General features: G+C 38.4%; 2 protein-coding genes across 2 annotated transcripts; one reads left to right on the top strand and one right to left on the bottom strand.

Annotated features, from left to right (window-relative positions):
- Positions 1-2150: 2150 nt before the first annotated feature.
- On the bottom strand, positions 2151-16313 carry LOC111870065 (ZZ-type zinc finger-containing protein 3). Its single transcript, XM_023862041.2, has 9 exons — positions 16229-16313; positions 15877-16101; positions 14930-15046; positions 12071-12274; positions 10510-10612; positions 7033-7154; positions 6276-6461; positions 4746-4850; positions 2151-3232 (listed from the first exon to the last, which is right to left on the bottom strand). Exons 1-9 carry the CDS (start codon positions 16235-16237, stop codon positions 2960-2962), a joined length of 1344 nt encoding a protein of 447 aa, XP_023717809.1. The 5' UTR covers positions 16238-16313; the 3' UTR covers positions 2151-2959.
- A 3-nt stretch (positions 16314-16316) lies between these two features.
- LOC111870066 (probable malonyl-CoA-acyl carrier protein transacylase, mitochondrial) lies at positions 16317-21732 on the top strand. The gene is made up of 3 exons (XM_023862043.1): positions 16317-17219; positions 20296-20513; positions 21157-21732. Exons 1-3 carry the CDS (start codon positions 16532-16534, stop codon positions 21550-21552), a joined length of 1302 nt encoding a protein of 433 aa, XP_023717811.1. The 5' UTR covers positions 16317-16531; the 3' UTR covers positions 21553-21732.
- The last annotated feature ends 312 nt before the right edge of the window (positions 21733-22044 follow it).

The raw sequence follows: 22044 nt of genomic DNA, 5'->3' as shown, positions 1-22044 counted from the left end.
GTTGGTTACATAACCAAATAATGACAACAGTAACAGGTTGACTATTTTTTTTAAACCATGTCAATATAATCTCTATTTACATTCTCTGTATTTGAAAATAGGTGCAAATATGCTGACCAGTTGTATAAGAAACTAAACAGCCATGTCAAGTCATGGCTCTCTTCACAAGCCCGCATTTGGGATGCAGGAGAGTGGGATGTGAACTTTGTTCAGCTTCATACAAGCATTGTTCTTACAATTAGTGTTGAAACATTCTATATATATCTAGTGGAGCATTTCCATTTGTAGTGCACTGCACACTTCTACATGCAGTGGATCTGTTATACCCATAGTGGTGAAAAATTTCTAGCATCCATTGTCCATGCATCACTCTTCTGTGATGGCACATGTGCTGGTCCAGCAAGACTTGTCTCACTCTTTTCAATATAAATATCACTACTCCAAAGTTAAACTCCAGCCACAAGTGCTGCAGTACTAGGAGATTTAAATCCCCTATTCCTGGATGATAAACGTTGAGAGATATAAAAATGCAAGGAGTGAAATCAGCACGTGTGATATATGTGTGTGTGTGTGTATATATATATATATATATACATGCATGTCCACTTGAATAAATATGACAAATGACTTCAACAAAAGGCAGTCCAGCCTGGTGAAATTGTCAACAGATGAAGCACATTAAGGAAGCATAATGGCACAGCAGGAGCTATTGTATAAGATATTACAGCACATGGGGAAAAATAATCAAGTGAATTATTCTAGAACTAGATTGTCCCATAGAAACTTCTAACTTGCTCTACTCCCTTCATGGCATAGATAGGACAGGCTATAAGATGCACCCAAATTCTAGGTAGGGTCTTCAAGGGTGAGAAATGAATCCTAAAGTTTCAGAAAATATGTTAATTATTTTGGTCCAGTGCTAATCTTACATACAGTATAGGAACTTCAAAATGTTTCTGCAAACATTTTTTCTAAAGATGCTATTCATTAGAATTACGGGTTTTAGGACTTTGTCAATTGTCCAGTATTCTAGAAACTAAAAAAAAACAAGTTTCAGAAACTGGATCTGTTTCTGTCCTCAGGTGGGGAGAGGGGAGAAGTCACCTATTCAGTTGGGTCCTTTACAAAGAGCTAACCTCAATCACTGGACCAGTTGAGGTCAGCTCTTTCTAAGGGACCCAACTTAGTAGGTGTCTTCTCCCCCCTCCCCCCACCTGAGGACTGAACCAGATCCAGTTTCTGAAATATTGTGTTTTCTAGTCTGTCTGGGAACTTTCCAGTATCACCTCGTAGTATGTGTTATCTTAGTACATCACATGACGCTCTAAAGCAGATAAAGAGTAAAATAACTATCACGTGTCTGCTGTATGGGCATTCAAGTTACAAAATTTACCCATATGGAAATTATTTATGGTACAAATCACAGATTCATCCTTATGGAAATCTGGGACACATACTAATTTTTTTAACACAAAATGTGAAGGAACAACGAATTGAGAAAAAAAAAAACTATTTTTTTAAATAAACTATTACTTCTTAAGAAATCCTGATCATATATGCACATGCATCAGTAATGTAGCAGGATAGTGGCCTCCGTAGTCTAGGGGTAACGTTCCCACCTCATGACTCAAGGTACACGGGTTCAAACCCAGCGGAAGTCATGGAATTTTTAAGGGCGGAAAAATTCAGGGGACAAGTCCTCCAGGAGGGACTTTAAGCCATGGGTCCCGTGTCATAGATTTACGGCACGTAAAAGAACCTCATGTCTCTAGGAGACCTCTGAGCTAAATTTGGCAAAAAGTTTCCAGCCCGAAGTAGTTTCCAATGCCTCCGGTAGATGGGGAAGTATTAGGTACCAATGCCAGAGGAGGGGGGACCTCTCTGACAGAAAGGGACTAATTATTAGATACCACTGCCAGTAGAAAGTTGGAACCTCGCTGGCAGAAAGGGGCTAATAGCAAGCACCAGTACCGGTAGGGTATGGAGACAGTAGAAATTAAAAGGGGAACGCACAATGGACCAATAACTGGTCTAAGTGCATGGGGAAACCCACCCCCTCTAAACACGATACTCAATGTAGCAGGATGTAGCTGGCCACTGGATGGGCTATATACATGCATCAATGACAAAGGGGGAATAGGTGGTAGTGTGGTTACTATTTCATCTCATTTTAGATTGTGCAATAGTGAAATTTCCTTATGATGTCCTGGAAGAGGCTATCTAATTCATGTGCAGATATTACTCTTAACAAGAATGGAACGGTATTATATTTCACACATAACTTGTGCTCCTAATGTTATTTCTAATGCGTAGAAATTGGTTTTTATTATATCTGTGGTCCAAAATCATTCTGTAGAAATGCATCACCACTTATAACGTGGGAGGCAATGACAAATAATGGTCACATTATGGAATATTATGGTACACATTTAAAAAAAAAAAAACATATCCCTGTCTTTTATTTAAGCATCCTGTTGCATTACCATGTTCAGACTTGTTTACATTCAACGTTCCCTCAGTAATGCAACTATTTATTTCTTCATTCACATTTGCTTTCGCTATTAACATAACATGTTTCAGCCCCAAACAGCCATCCTCAGGTGTTCAGTTATGTACATGTGGGATGGGCAATACTCAGTGTCGTGTAGCAGGTATGTAAACAAGGTTGAACATATCCCTTCTGTAGCATGGGGCCATGCTACATATAACAGTCAGTGTAACTTTGATATGACTTCCACTGAAGGATGGACACAAATACATGATTAAAAGTAACAAGGAAAAGACACTGTCACTATTGAACACCAAAGTTATCCAGAGAATTGGCTGGTGTACTTCACAGAAATCATCTTCATAGCATGGAAAGATACACACAACTGTTCGGATGTTAGTTCCAGGTTTCTACATGACTAGAAACATCATGTGCATTTGAAATTATTGGCTAATTTACAGATACCCTGCATTATTCAGGCATAAAGTTTGGGTCCAAATAGTTGTAATTATTTGGTTTTCCTGTCACTGAGAAAGATTGAGGTGTGTAATCCTGGTCCCACACACCTCTTCTTTGTTCCTCACTTCTCCGCAAGTCCACCAGGTGGTGTGTTAGAGGGTGAGGGTTACTAGATTCCATCTGTGTCACAACACAATCTGTGCAGTAGTCAACAGACACATTGGGTGGACAGTCCACACAGTGCCACCGGGTCCCAAGGAGAGGCTCCTGTTGACACAGGTCACACTGCAAAGCCCAGATGTTACAAATGTAAATAACCACTCACCAGGAAGAATATGGACTGTAGCCCTAGATTGTGACACTTTGCAGCATTGTACGTGGATTTCTGAACACACATAAACACATATGAACACAATACTAGGTCCAATTACAACAAATCGTAAGGTACAGCACAAGTAACGGCAAGCATATAGGAAAATTAGAGTTAAAAGATCCATGCACTATAGACCTCGGCATTATGTTGACTAAGCGACACAAAGAATTCCGAAGACTTCCACCCTGTTTAAGGGAGACAATAATCCTTTCTACAATAAAATGTAAAGATATAGATACAGGTAAAGGTTCAACTAAACAGCACACCCTGAAGGTATGGAGAATACATAAATTGAAAACCTAAGCACAAACTGAGGGTATGCTGTCAATTTCAAGCTCTAGTCACTTTGACCTTAGGGTAAGAGGCCTCAGAACCCATGCGATGAGAGACTATACTAGACACACAACCTGTTTCAATGTGGTGCTGCTACTGGACACCGAACCACAGTTGTCCAGCCTGTAGATAGTACCTTAGTGACTCAGCTATTCAATTCCTTAAAATAATGTGAGACACAAACTCCGTCCTAAGTGCAACAATTTATTGTAGTTCTTTTGTCTTCTTTTCTCCTACACTACATGTTTCGGTCATAAATGACCATCATCAGGTGTATTTCTCTCACGTAGCTGTTACACTGCATGTAGTTTAAAATTTAAAACACCAGCTTTCTTAATTGTTCATTTCTCCCTTGTTAATAGGTCCCAATATATCAGAATCCCCTTGCCGATATCTGTCAGATATGTATAAAATCTTTGTTAATTTACATACGTCAATTGGATTTTTGAATTTTGGTATTTTTAAAATCTTCCATTTAAATTTAAATTTCAAAATTCACAGGGATGCCTGCTCAAGGTCTACAGTGCTGCAGCGGCTACTTCTTGCTTTCGGCACCGTTCAGGTATTATTCTGTGCAGGCTCCCTGTGTGCACGCCACTGCTTATCTTTAATACAGTGCAGCACTGCAGACCTTGAGCAGGCATCCCTGTGAATTTTGAATTTTAAATTTTGGAAATTTTTAAATTTAAATGGAAGATTTTAAAAATACCAAAATTCAAAAATCCAATTGACGTATGTAAATTAACAAAGATTTTATACATATCTGACAAATATCAGCAAGGGGATTCTGATATATCGGGACCTATTAACAACGGAGAAATGAACAATTAAGAAAGCTGGTGTTTTAAATTTTAAACTATGTGCAGTGTAACAGCTATGTAAGAGAAATACACCTGATGATGGCCATTTATGGCCGAAACATGTAGTGTAGAAGAAAAGAAGACAAAAGAACTACAACAAATTGTTGCACTTAGGACGGAGTTTGTGTCATACATTGTGTAGAGTGTAACAGGATGCTTAAATATAATATTCTTAAAATTAAGTCTAAAGAGAAGTTAATATTACAGTCAGTCATAAACTTTATTTTCTTACCTTGTAGCCTAAATGTTCAAAAGGAATCCTCCCTCTTTCCATTTCCTTGTCTCTCTTCACCCTCTGCAGAAGACAAAACTGTCGATATTCAGTTGAATCATCATCCTGGTATGGATATACAAGAAATAAAAAGATATACTTTGAAATAATATATCTGTGTGAAGTTGGCTGCTCACCGAAAAGCAAAGTAGAAAGGCAGTGTGGACTAAATTCTTTGACACTGTTTATGGTACTGAAAAAAAGGAAATATGTACTAAATCCAAGCAAACTAACACAGTTCCTTTCCTTCATGAGTACATACTGGTACAATCTGTTATACAGTCTTGGTTTGCGACTGTGTGACAAATGTGATGACAAGTCATCTGAGCTGTCAGTGCAATATCATAGGCACAGTAACTACAGATGATACAGATTCTATCTGCATTTGCTGTAAAGAAGTCCATATTCACCATCGGCATGGTTATGCAAACATGTCATCTGATTAAATCAGTAAAATAAACAGTTATTGAGTTCATGCAGAGTTTATGCATGACTTCCATAATATGTGTTTTACACTTAGGAGAGTAATGGTTGCTTCACACCATATTGCTGTATCCATTCATTCATTCATTATTAGAGGGGGTGGGTTTCCCCATGCACCGCGACTAGTTGTCTATTGTACGTCCCCCTTTAATTTCTACTGTCGCCATACTCTACAGGTACTGGTGCTCGCTATCTGCCCCTTTCAGCCAGCGAGGTCGCCCCCCTTTCTGGCAGAGGTACCTGATAACTTCCCCACCTACCGGAGGCATTGGAAACTACTTGGGTGGGGAAACATTTTGCCTAATTTTGCTCAGAGGTCTCCTAGAGACATGAGGTTCTTTTATGTGCAGTAAATCTATGACATGGGACCCACGGCTTAAAGTCCCTCCCGGAGGACTTGTTCCCTGAATTTTTCTGCCCTTAAAAATTCGATGACCTCCGCCGGGTTTGAACCCGCGTACCCTGAGTCATGAGGTGGGAACGTTACCCCTAGACTACAGAGGCTGTATCCATACTATTATGCAAACCTTAGTGCCATACTGTATTATACATAATTGGAAGGTAGTGGATGGACTTCAAGTTACGTATTTCAATGATTTTTGGATATTACAACTATCCATTAAAATGATAATTTTTACAAATTTCATAAACTCTTGTAATAACAAGGTTGCACTTTAAATCTGCCAACAGCCTGCATGGATTCAATTATAATTTAAATAATTTTTTAGAACTACACAACCCTCCTTAGAGCATGCTACAACCTACAGTTCGAGCAACTGTGCATTATGTGGTACTAGTGTCACTCCTGCTTTAGAAGTAGACATGGTCATCATGTTGATATCACTGATGGTAGGAAATTAATGGTACAATAGTGGAGTGGCCCCTATTGGAATGATATTCATATCCAGTTTTGTGCTAATTGATTTACTGACTGTAAAGTTATTTGTGGGAAAGAGACACAGGAATATGATTCCTTATAAAAAAGTTAGTCAAACTGGTTATGCTTACTGAGAACCTGTCTTCCTTGTAATCTTCCATTTTTGTGTCATATTCTGCTGTGGATGTATTGGGGCAGGCTCCATCTGTTTCATCATCAAATTCAGACATATACACTGGAACATCTTGTGACGGGAAAAATGTTGTTTGCTTGAACAAATAGTGATTGTTCCTCTGGTGCCGATGAGGATGGTATCCCTGTGTATAAAAAAAGCATTAAAATGCTGCACCACATAAAAGTTGTGGATAAGGTACAGCCTTAGTGGGTAGTCTTATCAGTGTTCAAAATATTAATTCTTGTCCTCAGCACTAGATGGGAGTGGTCAGCTTCATGCCCTAGCTGTTTTACTCCCAGGAAAACAGCTCCCTGTACACACTGGATAGGAGGCTGGGTGAGCCACAGAGCCAGTCTGGACTCTGCAGAGAAAAGAAAAATCTCTTGCCCCTGCTGGCCATCCTGCCCTCATTCCACTACTATACTCAGCTATACTACTTTTAGTATACATTCAATACATTTTTCTTGGTATGTAAACTGTTTCAAGTTATCTGGACAAAACCTGACATTTCTTAAGATTTACTATGAATGCCTCACACAGAGAAACATAACAACCTCTTTTTAACTTTCTCATAACCTTATGGCTTACATATTAATATCAGAACCAGTCTGAATAAAACTCTTCAGTGGTCTATATATAAAGACCATATGCACAACAAGAATCATATTAGAAAATTTCCATGAGACTTTTACTAGTGATTAAGCGAGTTTTACCTTTCGAAACACGTCTAGAGATTGCATTTTGGGAGCTCTTCCTGGCACAGGCAATCCTGCTTTATGAAGCTTGATAAAGTACTTCTGTACCCGGCTGCAGACTTGCTTAGTTGTACGATTCCCTGGAAGAATTTAAAATTTATCTCAACATATTGTGACGTGGATTAAAAAGTGTAATAATATTCAAGATCTGACGATAAACAATGACTTAGATAATAATGCAAAAGACAGAAGATCAATACCAGTCAAATTAAGTCTGCAAATTGTGTATTATCTACACTACTCTCAAAGAAGACCAAGGTAATCTCATTCAAATGAAAATCCCAACAGAGATGTAAAATAATATTTGGTGACGATGTTTAGAATGGAATAAATATTTTAGTTTGGGCTGTGACAGAAATACTGACCAAGATGATGATGTAAACAAGAAAGTTCATGGATTCCATAACATATGCAACAAAATATGAATAAATAGAAAAGGAAAAACCAAAAGAGAAACACAACTAAAATTTTACAAGACAGTCATAGTTCCAGTGTTATTATATGGGAGTAAATGTGGGTAGAAAGGAAGAAATAAAGACAGATCAGTCTGCAGTAACAACATTGTTAAGGTCAATGTCTGCATAACAATGAATACAATAAAAACATATAAAATTAGAAATGAATTAGAAACACATTTAATAAAAGATAAAATGAAGGAACACAGAGCCAGGTGGTTAGAAACCATGCAAAGAATGGATTCATATTCATATTTATTTGCATTCATACTGTTACAGCTGCAACACTTGAACAAGTCAACTCACTAAATACATCATTGTTAAAAGCAAGATTGATTGTTAAAAGATTGTTAAAAGCAAGCATTGATATAAGAACACCAGAAGAATCTTTCTATTATACATCAAGAGGAAGAAGAGATGTCTGTAACCCAAGGAAGAGAAGTAATGCCGGAAAGACTTCTTATGCCTTGAACTGGTAATGTTATTTGTTTATCTGATAATCTATCAAGCATTCTACCTTAACGNATACATTTGGGCAATTCCATGTTAATGTTATGTTAGTCTGTACTTAACTACGTTTTTCACTAAAAATGCAACATTTTAACTCGGTTTTTCGTAGATTTTTACATGACTAACATAAGGCTACTGTGGAAGTGCCCATTTCGGTTACAACGACATTCGTTTATAACATTATTTTTAGGTCCCTTTGATGACGTTATAACCAAGTTCTACTGTACAAGGATTTATAACAGTTATTTTGTGAAAGAACAGCATATCTTTGTTCAGTCAAGTGGATTTTACATCATGGCAATTCATCTTCACACACAGCTCTTTCTGTGGGAAAAATTTTAGCCAAACACAATATATCAATTACCAAACATCCATCATAATTACCAAATCTTGCCCCATATGACCCTTTCATATCCATAAATTAAAAAAAGTTCTTTTAAAGGTTCACATTTTGAACTTACTGGAGATATTCAGAAACATGAAATGGTAGTATTGAAAGCAATTTCAGATAATTTTTACAGCATTTTTCAGACATGGCAGAGAAGTTGTCACATAAAAGCCAGAACGGGAGTAGGGTTAAACCTGCAACTTTACTGCAGGTCCCCTAAGTTGAGGTGGGATAATTAACTAACTTCATGGAGCTCAACCCTTCTTGAGAAGCAGCCAGCTGTGCAGACACTCAAGAACTTTTCAACATTCTGTGGAATCTGAAGATTCATTACCACATTCACAAGAGCCTTCCACTGGTCCCTATCCTGAGCCAGATCAATTCAGTTAATACTACCCCACCTATCTCTCTAAGATCCATTTTAATATTATCCATCCACTTATGTCTTAGTCTTCCTAGAGGTCCCTTTCCTTCTGGCTTTCCCACCAATATCCTACATGCATTCCTGTTCTCCTCCATTCGCACTACATGCCCTATCCATCTCATCTACCATGACTTGATCATTCTAATTATACTTGGCAAAGAGTACAAGTTATGAAGCTCCTGATTATGAATGAATGAATGAATAAGGGTGTGGGCCATGATAATCCAGCCCTGCACTGCAACCTTCAAGGATCTATTGCGTTTCCCCTTTTTGATTAATCCTTTATCAATCCTGCACTTCAAATGCTCCTCCTTATGCAGTTTTCTCCAACCACCGGTCACTTCATCTCTCTTCAGTCCAAATATTCTCCTCAGAACCCTGTTTTCAAACACCCTAAGTCTAAGTTCCTCCCTTAATGATGGAGACCATGTTTCACACCCATACAGAACCACAGGCAAAATCAGAGTTTTGTATATCTAATTTTTGTTCTTAAACAGCAGTCAGAAGACAAAAGGTTCTGGACTGAATGGCAGCAGCCATTACCTGAATTCAGTCTTCCCTTAATTTCCTTGTGAATCAAATTTTGATTTGTTACTGTCGTTCTGAAACATATGAACTGTGCCACATTTTCGAACAACCTGTCAGCTATCTTTATGTCAAGATTTTGCCTTGCAGTATGGTGATGAGACAGCAACATATACTTAGTTTTCCCTCTGTTTACTTCTAGACCAACCTCCTTAATAGTGTCAATCAAATTTTGTGTGTTTCCTATATTATCAACCAGTAGATTCACATCATCAGCACAGACCAAAGGTCATATGTCCCATTTAATTTCTGTCCCACATGGTTTTCCTGGACCTTCCTAATGGCATATTCTAAAGCAAAGTTGAAAAGGAGTGGTGATAAAGCATCTCCTTCTTTTAGACCATTCTGGATAGGAAATTTATCAGATAACTGTTTACCTATATGGACTTTACTATACATTTCGTTAAAACACATTTTAATCAGCCTAACTAGTTTCATGGGTGCTTGAAACTCTATGAGAATATTGTACAATACTTCCCTCCTAACTGAACCACAGGCTTTCATGAAGTCTTTGAATAGCGGATGTACTGTCTCATCGTACTCCCATTTTTTCTCCAGTATCTGATGAATGTAAAAAATCTGATCAGTAGTTGATCTGTTATGTTGAAACCCACACTGATAATCCCAAATAATTTCATCTATATATGGACATAACCTTGAGAGACAGTTATTGAATAAAATTCTGCATGAAGGTGATAGCAGTGATACTGTGTGATACTCACTATGGACAGTTTTATTGCCCTTCTTGTAAACAGCTTTGTCAATAAAGTGAATGGCTGGATGATGAGTCAGACTACCAGCATGAATAGCATTTTTTTCACTTCAATAACATCCAGATCAGCTCTGGCATCCATCTGACCTCATATCCAGTGCATACTAACTGTTCTCCCCACAGGGTTGAGGTTACATTAAAGCTGCAACTTTATCTCTGAGAATCTAACTTGTCATCAGCCAGTCACTTTCTTGACTAAGCAATCCCACCACACTTTACTGGACATCCATCCCTATGGAATTAATATGAAAGTTGTGACATTAAGAAGCAAGAGAATTTCAACATAAAATTTAAAATTTACCAAGGGCTGCAGCAATCTTCTGCCATCGTCTGGCCTCTACCTCTTCCGGTGGATACTGAATCAGAAGCTCCTCTAACCGCCGCTGTTCCTCTGCAGTCCAGAGCTTCAGAAGGAAATAGAGTATATTCAAAAGAAGAACTTAAAAATAATTTACCAGTATAAAACTCTCTTTCGTGGTTTTTACTCCACAAGCAAACAATACTGACTGAGCATCTACCACTTGTCAGCAAAGATAGTGCCAACTTTTGTGGATAGAGGGTGTCACATGGTCAGTGCAATGGATTCCCATGGCTGTAAATCTCGGTTTTCTAGACATCATATTTAGCAGTATAAATAAAGAAAATACATTTACTTCCATTTATTTATTTTCAATAATTATATTTAATAATTTTTTATGATTATTTCAATATAGTTTTGTGGCAAAAGTCACTTAATCTTAACAATAACACCAGCTTTATCATAGTGAGTAAGTAAAGTAAAGGTATCCCTGTAACAGGCTTTGGAGACCCATAGGGTTGTGAGATGTTGAGGTTCCCACATTTTCTAGACAATTGGCTCATAGATGGCAGCAAGGTTGTCAGCCCTATGCACCAGCTGCCCTTTACCCCCAGGAACATTCCAAGAATATTCCTGGTACTCATTTTTGTTAGAGGCTGAGTCAACCCCCAGGGCCATAGTGCAGCTAGAAGGATTACGTCAATTGAAAAAATTGCAATGATCTCATTGGGACTTGAACCCACGACCTTCTGGCTTGTAGCATAGTGCCTCAACCAACTAGCATTATCATAATTTAATTAAACATTTCTATTAGAAATAATTGCTAAATTTGCTATAAAGTGAAGAATTCTGTCGTCTGGGATGTGGCAGCATGTAGAGCTTGTGTGAACCAACATTTGTACCCTGAAGATGGAGGTGATATGTTCCTCCAAAATGTCTGTTCACACAAGATCTACATGCTGCCACATCCCAGAAGATGACATTCTTCATAGTCACCACCGTGAAAACCTCAAATCTTACGTACTATAAAACGGTTTACAAAACCACTCCTTACTTTCAGTTATCTAAGATTCTCTTAATTTAGTAATTCATTTGATGAAGGTATTTACTTAGGCTCTTTCAATATAATAGCTATAAGTCTGTGATTGGCACCATAGCATCATATAATCTGCAAACTGCAACAACTAACTCCATAATACTAAGTGTTCCTTGAGCAGGTGATAGTTATTCAAGTGTTTATGAAATTCCAAACTTTTGCTGAAGCTGACCCATTGGATAGGAGGCTGGATCGGCCCCAGAACTGGTCTAAACCACGTGGAGAGGAGAAATAATCTTGCCCCTTCTGGGACTCAAACTCTGATCCCTCAGCTGTCCAGCCTGTAGCCTTTCTGTATAATAACTATGCTATCCTGGCTGCCGTCTGAACATGCTGGTAAACAGAAAAATCCTAGCCCTTGTTGGCAAATGAACTCCTGTCATGCAGCTCATAGCCAGTCACTGAATGAGATGTGGTGAGGTGAAGTGAGGTGTTGGCATATTCTAAAGTCTATTTTAATGTACAAACCTGATTGAATGTCTCAGGCTTACTATCATCAAACGGTCGGCCCCGAACTAAAATTCTGGACTTAAAGTCACTTGATTCATGTTCTGAGTTCATTGCAGAGTCCAAAGAGCCATCTGAAGGTCTACCTGAAAGTTTTCTGGCACGAGGTTTCAGTGATTCTACAGGCACTGTCACATTGTATGCTGACCAATTTATGTCTGGGAGCTGAAACACAAAAACATGACACACTATTAAACCAGGAGACAATCATTTCAACTGAGAATGAAAAGGTAAAAATGTGGAAAAACTGAAGTATTTAACAGTGAAAAATAGCAAACTGTGATACTCTTAATGAAATTATGAGCAGATTAAAGTCATGGAAAGTTTGCTACCATTCAGTTGAGAGTCTCCCCATTAAGGTAAAGTTATTCCTGTGCTTAATTAAGTACCACACCATGATGACATATGGGGAGTTACATCGTTCTTGATCTTGGCAATAGTCAGAGATGAGTTTCATGCATTTCCCCCTGGGGAAAAAGTCCACTGTACCCATTGTATTGGAGGTTGGGTGGGCCCCAGGGCTGAGTCTCCCCATGCCCTATCTAAAACATGGGGGGAAAACAGAAAGAAAAGAAAGAAACTGTGTAATTTTGCCTTTTGTTTTAAATGAGTATGAAACTCTGTCTCTCACTAAGGGGGCAGAACACAGGCTGAGGATACGCATGAAGTCTTTGAATAGCGGATGTACTGTCTCATCGTACTGAATCCCACTTCTGACACCAATGTAACATGTTTCGTTACTGAATACGCCGTAGAGATGGTTAATTCGTTTATTTAACAATCTACAACAATATTTTGACCTAGGAGAGATGAAATACCGAAGGAATGAAGAAAACTACATAATGAGGAGCTTCATAATATGAATTATCTGATCAGGCTGTTCCTTTGCCTAGAGGGAATGGCAGTAAAGTTCCCCATACTCTACATGAGCATTTCCTCAAACTGCAGGCTGTGGCCAGTCACAGGAAATAATTGTTAGGGTCTGTACTGAAGTTGTGTTATGTTATGATTAGCAACGAACATATTCTTCCATGATTTATTCTAACCGTCTTACAGTGCATACATTTATTCACCTCACTCTTCTCTCTTGCACTACACGTTTCAGCACAAAAGTGCTTCCATTCAATAATAACCATAAAATTACATTTCAGTCTTGTTTATGATAAAATACCAAATAAAATACCAGAACTATATGTTCTGACTATATTCATGAATGATGACCAGATACAGCTAATGAAGACAGCAGTGAATGGTCAATACGATTAATATTGTGACATGTTGCACAAAGGAGAACCGCCCCCCCCCACCAGCAGTGACGCGGCGGGTGAGTCAGCGCTCCCCTCCCCCTCCTCCGCACAGTAACGTAACGGTGACGCAACAGGATTGCGAGAGACGACGGTAGTAACAGCGGTTACTACCGCTAGCGTTGATAGCAACACAGTGCCAGGCAATAAGGGTGCTTATTACGTGCCCGTTTTCTGTATTGTCCAATCGAGGCTACATGAGGAGCAGCGAAGGCTATTCACAGTCAGTCCTGGAGCTACCTCCGAGTGAGTCCTCGAGCTACCTCCAAGTTAGTTCCGAGTTAGCCAGCAACCAGTCAGTTGTATTCTGGCAGTTGGAGTGTACTATTTGTGATACTGCAAATAGCAGTAATCGAAAATCTGTAATTTGGGTGATTGTAAGTGCGAATGTGAAATAAAATTCGCTACATAAAATACGGCGTGAAGTTACTTGTCGCGTTATACGCCCAATACGTGACAATATTATTTTGGATTGTGATTCATATCTGTCTAAATTCAAACGGTTGGTCATAACCACATCAAACAATTCAAGCCATTACATATTAGCTGCATTCACAAATAGGATGAAAAGTGCAAGACTGTAAGAGTATAATGCAGAATCTTATTTAATACATTCTTGTAATCAAAAATCCTAACAATATTGTGACATGATGCCTGTAAGCTGGAATAGTTCATTGCTAGGCAATGGCTCAGTAAATAGATTCCTGTGGAAATGAACACACATGCAACAATAGAAGAACTGCCATTTCTACGCAATGGCGAGGTAAACACACATCTATAACAAGAGGAACTGTTACAAAACTGTGTTTTTTGTTGAGTCCGCCCCGAGGCTATATAAGAAGGGTCCAAGGCCAGCTGAAATAATCACTGTTCAGATGACTAAGCTACCGTTATAGCATAAGATATGTAAGTTAGGCATTATCTGCTCTGTAAAACCCATACTGACAGAGGGCTTATGTGTAGTGCAAAAGGAAGAATTTTCAATAATATGTTATATGTGCAAAATATACACTTGACAAATGCCAAGCATATTCATAAGAGACAAACCCATCTTCTTGTCAGAGAGGATGTTACATAAGGACTATTACCACAAGAGTTCAGTTGAAAAAGAATCTCTGGTCGTGGGTCTCAAGGGGCCTGACGCCAAGATGAACTGATTGGCAGTAAACCGCCAGTTGTAAAGTAATTCTGATTCTGACTCTTCTGAAATAATAACTGAAGGAGTCTCCTGAGATGGAGTCGAAGATGACTGAGAAGAGATGTGCAACCAGTTCAGTTGAGATCTGAAAGTCAGCCTGTGAAAAGAAGACTTTACATGTGATAATTTCCCAGGATACAATTAGTGAAGACTGAGAACCTAGTGTGTGTGTAATGGTGAGCTGTAAAGTGTGGGTCAGTGATAGCGCTGTAATTATGTGTAGTTGTGAGTGGTGTGTATAAGTGGTCAATAACCCAATATCCAATCCATACCCTGTCTATAGTCACACACCCAAATTATGACAATATTCAAGCTTACTTCAACAATGACTTGTGGTTCTGGGATTCCCAAATCTTCTCCCCTTTGAAGTTTTTCAACAAATTTCATTGGATCTTCTAATGCAGCTTTCTGTATGGTCAAGAGCTTATCATAGTCCTGTAAAAATTAAACTTGACTCAATAGCAGGTACATATTAACCACAGCTCATATCACTCAATGACAAAGGACTGTAGGATTATTTTAAAAAGCACTGTAGCTGGGAGTTGGGGAGTTTGAACATTTATGAATAAAAATTGTCAGTATATCTTTACAGTATAGTGACTTGTCAAATTAAGTAGGTTAAAACATTTTATGCTAGTGATGCTTGAAAGATGAAAGTTGTCCCTGTGCTTAACTAGCTAAGCATTAGGCCATGGACACATGGGGGAGTGAACGTACAGATCTATGTATTGTTGCCCTCAGCTCCAGTTGAAGGTGAGTAGGGAGTTTTGCACTCCAGCCACTTTACCCCAGGTACCCATTGGATAGGAGGCTGGGTGGGCCCCAGAGCCAATCTGAATGATGTGGAGAGAAAGAAAATCCTACCCCTGCCAGGATTTGAACTCTAATCCCTCAGCTGTCCAGCCTGTACCCAGTTGCTATACCAAATGTGATATCCTGGCTCCTACCAATATACACATATAATACCCTGCTTCAATAACTGGTCAGAAGGTTTATGTTGGACTGGTTTATATTAGGTTAATTAGGTCCAATACCTGAAAATAGAACACAAACTTAACTGTAGGTATTTGTAGTCACTGCAGTACAAAGCCAATCCACATTTTAAAATTAAGATTTCAAAAATCCATGCAATTATTAGCCTTATTATCAGTTACAAATTCTCAATCAATATATGATATTTTGTATAAAATTAAATTATTTTGGGGACCAACTACTGAATCAGACAATTGTAAATACCTCTTAATTGTATGGTTACAATTCCTTACCTGAATGGCTTTTATGCTTTGTGCTTCTAAAACGGCTATGGTCTTAAGCATATTCAGGTAATCTCCATTTCCTTTCAGAGCTACGTGATCTGATTCTAAATAAAATTCGCCCGTGTTATCCGAATCGTCATTATCTTTTTCATTCTGTGAAGTGGAATTTCTTGGAACATCTCCTTCGGAAAATTCAGTATTCGTACTTGGATTACAAGACGCACTTTCCATAATCTGCAATTACAATAAATAAATAATAAAAAATAACTATACTTTCAATATAAAAGACAGCGTGAAATAAAAAGCATAACACTTAGTGTAAATTATATTTCATTCAATAACTTGTAAGTACAATACAAACCGACTCCATTACGAAGCTGGTTCACGGCCGTAGGTCGTCATGGCAACGAGAAGTTGCTCGAAGGGCTGGATTTAAGCTGCTTGTTTAAATGGAGACAGTGTGTGGTGATTAAGAATGTGAAGTATGAATTTATGGTTTCGCCCTTGTCTAGTTAGTTTACATGCATTACAAAAATAAAAAGTATGCGTTCTACAAAAGGACAGTAATTGTTTTTAATATAATTATTAAGTACTGTTGGTGAGAACGCTGGTAATTGCAGGAAGTTTGGCGTCCGAGTTAGGTTAGAATTTAAGTGTGGTAGGCATGCTGTTAACAATGCTTGCCAAGAGAAGTGTATTAAAACATTTGTTTAAATTGAAACAAAGGAATGTTATACCATACACTTCGAAGTATAATTATAATTTTCCAGTTATACTGAATAGGAAGTTAACAACCAAAAACGAGAAATGTGTCAACGAATCCGAAACTCAGGGTATAAGTGAAAGTGAGACATCCAACAGAGAAACTGACATAAAGCAACTTCTTGACGAAGCTTCAGTCTGCAGCGATCCTCTTCCAGACAATCCAGAAAATGTTTGGTCAACTTCGCCGTATCCTGAAGGAGTTTTGTTGAAAAGAGATCAATCCAGGCATTTTAGAAAACCCAATGTGGACCCTCGGGAAACTTCTGTTATCCTGTTTCCTGGGCAAGGCACACAGTTTGTTGGTATGGGGAAAGATCTGATGAAATTTCCAATAGCTCGTGATTTATTTGATGCAGCCAGTGATTTACTCGGCTATAACTTGAGAGAACTGTGTTTCAATGGTCCAAAAGAAGAACTTGACAAGACAGTTTACTGCCAACCAGCTGTGATGGTGTGCTCACTTGCTGCTATTGAAAAGCTTAAAGAAGAACGGCCAATGGCAATAGAATCCTGTGTGGCTACCGCAGGGTTTAGCATTGGTGAAATCACTGCATTAGTTTTTGCTGGAGCATTATCATTTGAAGAAGGTTTGTCATGTGATGTCTTCCATGTGTATGCTTACAAATGTGTATTTTTGGCATAGAAATGTTGCCAGTAAAAAAAGGAAAATTTCATGAAATAAATATGCCTTGTAGCAAGTTTTCCTTTGTTGAAGAACAGTTGCCTTGTCCCAAGCATTTTATGTGCTACTTAGATGTAATAACCTAGTAAAATTGATTCTGTTAACCTTTAAAATTACTGTGCAGCTGTTTGGTTTATTATTATTGGCTTTAGTTCTAAGTTCATTTTAAACTTCTCAGATTTGTTTCTTGTTATAAATATTTATTTGTACTTGTTTTTAGCAAACAACGATGCTTCACCTGCCGTTCATTCAAGAAAGTTTATATACAATATTCAGTTAGTTTGTTTTCTATAAAATTGTAATATATATGGGGCTGAAACATGGACACTTAGGGCAGTAGATCAGAAACATCTGGAAAGTTTTGAAATGTGGTGTTGGAGAAGATCAGTTGGACCGATTATGTGAGAAACGAAGAAGTGTTAATTAGAGTCAGTGAGCTGAGGAATATCCTACACGAAATAAGAAAACAGAAGGCTAATTGGATTGGTCATGTTTTATGCAGAAACTGCCTTCTAAAAGAAGTTATTGAAGGAAAGATAGAGGGGTGGATAGAAGTGACAAGAAGACGAGGAAGAAGATGTAAGAAGATGCTGGATGACCTTGGGGACAGAAGAGGATACTGTCATTTGAAGGCGAAAGCTCTAGATCGCATTAAGTGGAGGAATTGTTTTGGAAGAGACTGTGGACCTGTCGCCTGACAGATTACTGATGATGATGATGATGATACGGGCAAAAACATCTTATTGGAAATTATGTGTGGGTTTCTTATGTTCTAAGTGTATGGGGTTAGAACATGAGGGTTGTGGTACTTGAATACATGGTTGGATTAAAGAAGAGAATTAATTTCAAATAGTTAATATATTGTCGTATATAGACTCATTGCTAGACAATGACCACAAAACAACTAGAAAATGCCTGGCAGCAGCTTTGTAAATATGCAGCAGTACTGGAGCCATTGCTAGGCAGTGGCCCACATGCAACAGTGGAAGTAATGTTTTCTATGTGCTCTGCTTTGAGGTTATATCACTTGACCAAATTGGCTGAGCTGCTGCAGTTGCACCCTAGAAGGAGAAAAACCTCGTCCAGCATCATATCAAAGCTGCAGCCATATGAAAAGAGAACTACAAAGGAGAAGAGCACAAGGAGCTCCCACGGGATCCTCTGGGAGGACGTTCTTCTCTAAGTTCACTTCACCAGAGCAGTCCTACACAGCTGTACTGCATCAAGACATGCAACACTGCCAACCACAGGCACCACAGACCTGTGGGAAAAGCTTGATGACCCATGTGCAGAAGCATCTGCCACAGCAGGAAATTCAGAGAACAGGTCTGATGGTACAGGCTCCCAGTTCAGCTGACAGTGACACGTTAAAAATTGCCACTGTAGCGCAACACATCATCACAGAGCTCAGTGAGGCTGTGTCAGAAAAAGACAAAATAATGGTCGTTACAGAAATGGTACTAACTCAGTAAAACTAAATGACTGTTAAGAGTTCAGAGTCATAACATTTAATGCAAATGGCATTTGGAGGTAGTGATATCTCAGTAATCAGCTGCAAGACTTATATTTAGATGTGGCTGTGCTCTCAGAGACATCTCAAACCCCATGAGAAGTTCTACATTCCAAATTATCACTTATTGGACTGACTGCTTCCTGGGAAGAAAAGGCATTCCCCATAACCATGTAGACCTATTCTATGTGTGTGATATGTACACTTGACAAAGGTAAAGACTGTTCATAAGAGAAACCCATTCTCTAGTCAGAGAGGATGTTTTGTGAGGACTATGACCACAAGAGTTCAATTGCAAAAAAAAAAAAAAAAAAAGTCACTGATCATGAGCCTCAAGGGGCTTGGCAATAAACTGCCAGTTGTAAAATAACTGGCCCTGACTCTGAGTTCAGATAGTGTAGTGGACTGGCATGAGCTAATGAGTTAGTTGCAGGACTGATGCGGTTAAGTCAAGTCCTTGTGACCTGTTGCTGTTAGAAGCTGGTAACCGAGGCACAGGGATAGTTCAGGAATGCAGAGTAGGGGGAAAGTCTGCCATTGGAAGCTTTTAACCAGGCAACAACTGATGAAGAGACATCAGACTGAGAAGACATAGTACATGCTGTAGTGAACTGCTGAGTGTGTGAATTAGCAACAATGCTACAATTACTTGTAGTTGTGATATGTAAGGGTTCAGTAAATCAAATTACCAATCCAAACCTCACCTATAGTCATTCATGTATGTGACAGTATTAATGTCTTGACTGAGAAAGTACAGAAATATTTAGAATACTGAAAAAGTTTTATAAATTAAAAATTAAAAGCTACTATGCAACCAAATCAATGCTTGAAGTTACTCATCTCCAAGATTTCTCCCTTTATTTGCAGTGTATATAGATTTTTGTAATGTTTGGCAGCTTTTGTTACCATACACATACCAGTACTTCTGNAGAGGATCCTTCAGGTTGCATATAGGTTCACGTGATCACAGGACAGGGCGAGCAGGGGAGGACAAAGAAATCAGCAAGGCGGAAATACCCAAACAGAAATAACCAAATCAAATGTTAACAAAGAATAAATATAATATATTAATAAAGAAAGAATACAAACATAATGTAAATACCTGTATGAAAATGATTGCAGAGTTCGCTGTTCTCAGATAGAATACTATGTAGAGAAATTAATTTAGACGGTCGAGGATGACCTCGACCGGTGGTCCGAAACGAGAACAACCTACCCCATCGACGGTTGGAAAACCAAGAGCCTAGAGCTCCAGACGTTAGGCCGCTAAGTCGGCTCGGAAGGGGAAGGAGAGAAGGGGACAGTAGAGAAAGTAGAGGGGAGAAGTGCGCACACAGACCACGGACAGGAGCCGACGTCACATGAGTACTCAAGTAATACACATCCAAACTTGCTATGGTATTGTCCATCTGTTAGCTAGTTCTGCATGTATATTACACTTAAATTATTCTTAATTTCTCTTACCTTGAAGCCATAAGATTGGTCAAAGTCCGTGCTGAAGCAATGCAGTTAGCGTCGGAGATTGTGCCAAGTGGTATGATGACCGTGTTCTATGGCCCAGATGCAAAGCTAAACTATGCCTGCCTCCAAGCCAGGGAGTGGTGCTTGCAGAGGGGAATTGAGAATCCAGAGTGTTGTGTGGCGAACTACCTGTATCCTGATTGCAAAGTTGTTGCAGGACATTTAGAGGTACAGTACTGAAGATTCTGTTTGCATACTATGTGATTCCATTCTGCTAACTCTGTGGTCTGTTATACATTTCTTGAAAACACTGGCCTTTCCAGTTGGATGTATTTAGTGTTTAAAATGAGTAAGAAAACATTTTATGCAACCCCTGAACTGTTAACCACTTCCATGTAGCAGGGTGTTTTTTTGGAGATGCTGACAGTTACTCAGCTAATTGAGAAATTCCCAAGAGCCTTGAGGCAAAGATTATTTGGAAGCCTTAGGCATATATGGGAGGAAAATATTAAAATAGTTTTTAAACAAAAAGGGCAGGAAGGTGTGAACTGGGTTCATTTCGCTCAAGACAGGGACCAGTGCCATACTCTTGTGAACATGGCATGGGACATTTGGGTTCCATAAATGGCAGTATATCTGTATCTCTCAACTTATGGTTAATTGGTAGCTTTTCAACAGTATAAATTATTCATTAGCATAAGCAGAGTCCTTTAAGATACAGTTTTTTCAGTATTCGCGGTGCTTTTAGTGTAACATGATCACAGCAGCAGAGTATATGTACAGAGAAATATTCATACAGATACAAACTTAGGAAATTTAAATTAACTAATTATTTTTCTTCATAATTCTGACAGCATTTATGTCATTTCAGGCACTGAAATTTATCCAAAGCAATGCAGAGCAATATAAATTGAAGCGGCTAAAGAAGATTCCTGTATCTGGAGCATTTCATACATCCCTGATGCGACCTGCTGTTGAACCCTTTAAGATGGCCCTTAGGAAAGCGGAGATTAATGATCCCATCATTCAAGTGTTTTCAAATGTGGATGGGAAAAGCTATAGGAATGCAAATCATATTAGAATACAGCTTCCAAAACAGATTTATAGAGCAGTTAAATGGGAACAGACACTACATGTTCTGTATGAGCGTAAGGTTGGTGAATATTTCCCAAGAACATTTGAGTGTGGACCAGGTAATTCACTGAAGTCACTGCTGAAGATGGTGAATGCTAAGGCATGGAGTTCTTGTTTTAGTATTGAGGCTTAGAAGTAAATCCTGTAGTCTGACAAAAAAAAATGTATATTTTATACAATATTGAGTTCATATAATACAAAATGTACAATAAAACATCCACAAAGACATAATTATATATTCATCACACTTCATGATCAGCCTTGTAAAACACTTCATACTTGTCCATTTTACCTAATAAATTACTAGCAACTATTCTCTTATGATCTGAAGATCTGAAGTGACTAGGCAGAAACTTACTTTAGTGCTGTCTTTTGGTAGATTCTTTGGAGAAAAATCACTTTCTTCATTATGTAATTATGTATTATACAAAGTACCATATGCTTTCCTAAAAATTTTCTTCACAGGTTATTTAATGATGCTCTTAGTATCCAGACTATGAACTTCGGCAGATGTGTCACCAAGATTCAAAAGCACTCAGTCTCTTCCCACTAACTTGATGATATGATTATAATTATTTATGGTATCAGAAATATTATCTGACAATATGCCTTATAGCAAAGTCTA

This window comes from Cryptotermes secundus, unplaced genomic scaffold (assembly GCF_002891405.2).
Source record: "Cryptotermes secundus unplaced genomic scaffold, Csec_1.0 scaffold355, whole genome shotgun sequence".
NCBI lineage: Eukaryota > Metazoa > Arthropoda > Insecta > Blattodea > Kalotermitidae > Cryptotermes > Cryptotermes secundus.
The sequence above is the reverse complement of the archived record's forward strand: the minus strand, read 5'-3'. Positions and strand labels throughout refer to the sequence as shown.

Excerpts from the sequence above, each read along its gene's own strand:
- LOC111870065 (XM_023862041.2), bottom strand. Across the intron at positions 12,275-14,929 it reads AACCACAAGTCATTGTTGAA|CTCCCAGACATAAATTGGTC; the intron begins GTAAGCTTGAAT and ends TTTGTGTTTCAG. Across the intron at positions 6,462-7,032 it reads CTCTAGACGTGTTTCGAAAG|GGATACCATCCTCATCGGCA; the intron begins GTAAAACTCGCT and ends TTTTATACACAG.
- LOC111870066 (XM_023862043.1), top strand. The coding sequence starts at position 16,532 with ATGCTGTTAACAATGCTTGCCAAGAGAAGTGTATTAAAACATTTGTTT. Across the intron at positions 17,220-20,295 it reads AGCATTATCATTTGAAGAAG|CCATAAGATTGGTCAAAGTC; the intron begins GTTTGTCATGTG and ends CTTACCTTGAAG. Across the intron at positions 20,514-21,156 it reads TTGTTGCAGGACATTTAGAG|GCACTGAAATTTATCCAAAG; the intron begins GTACAGTACTGA and ends ATGTCATTTCAG.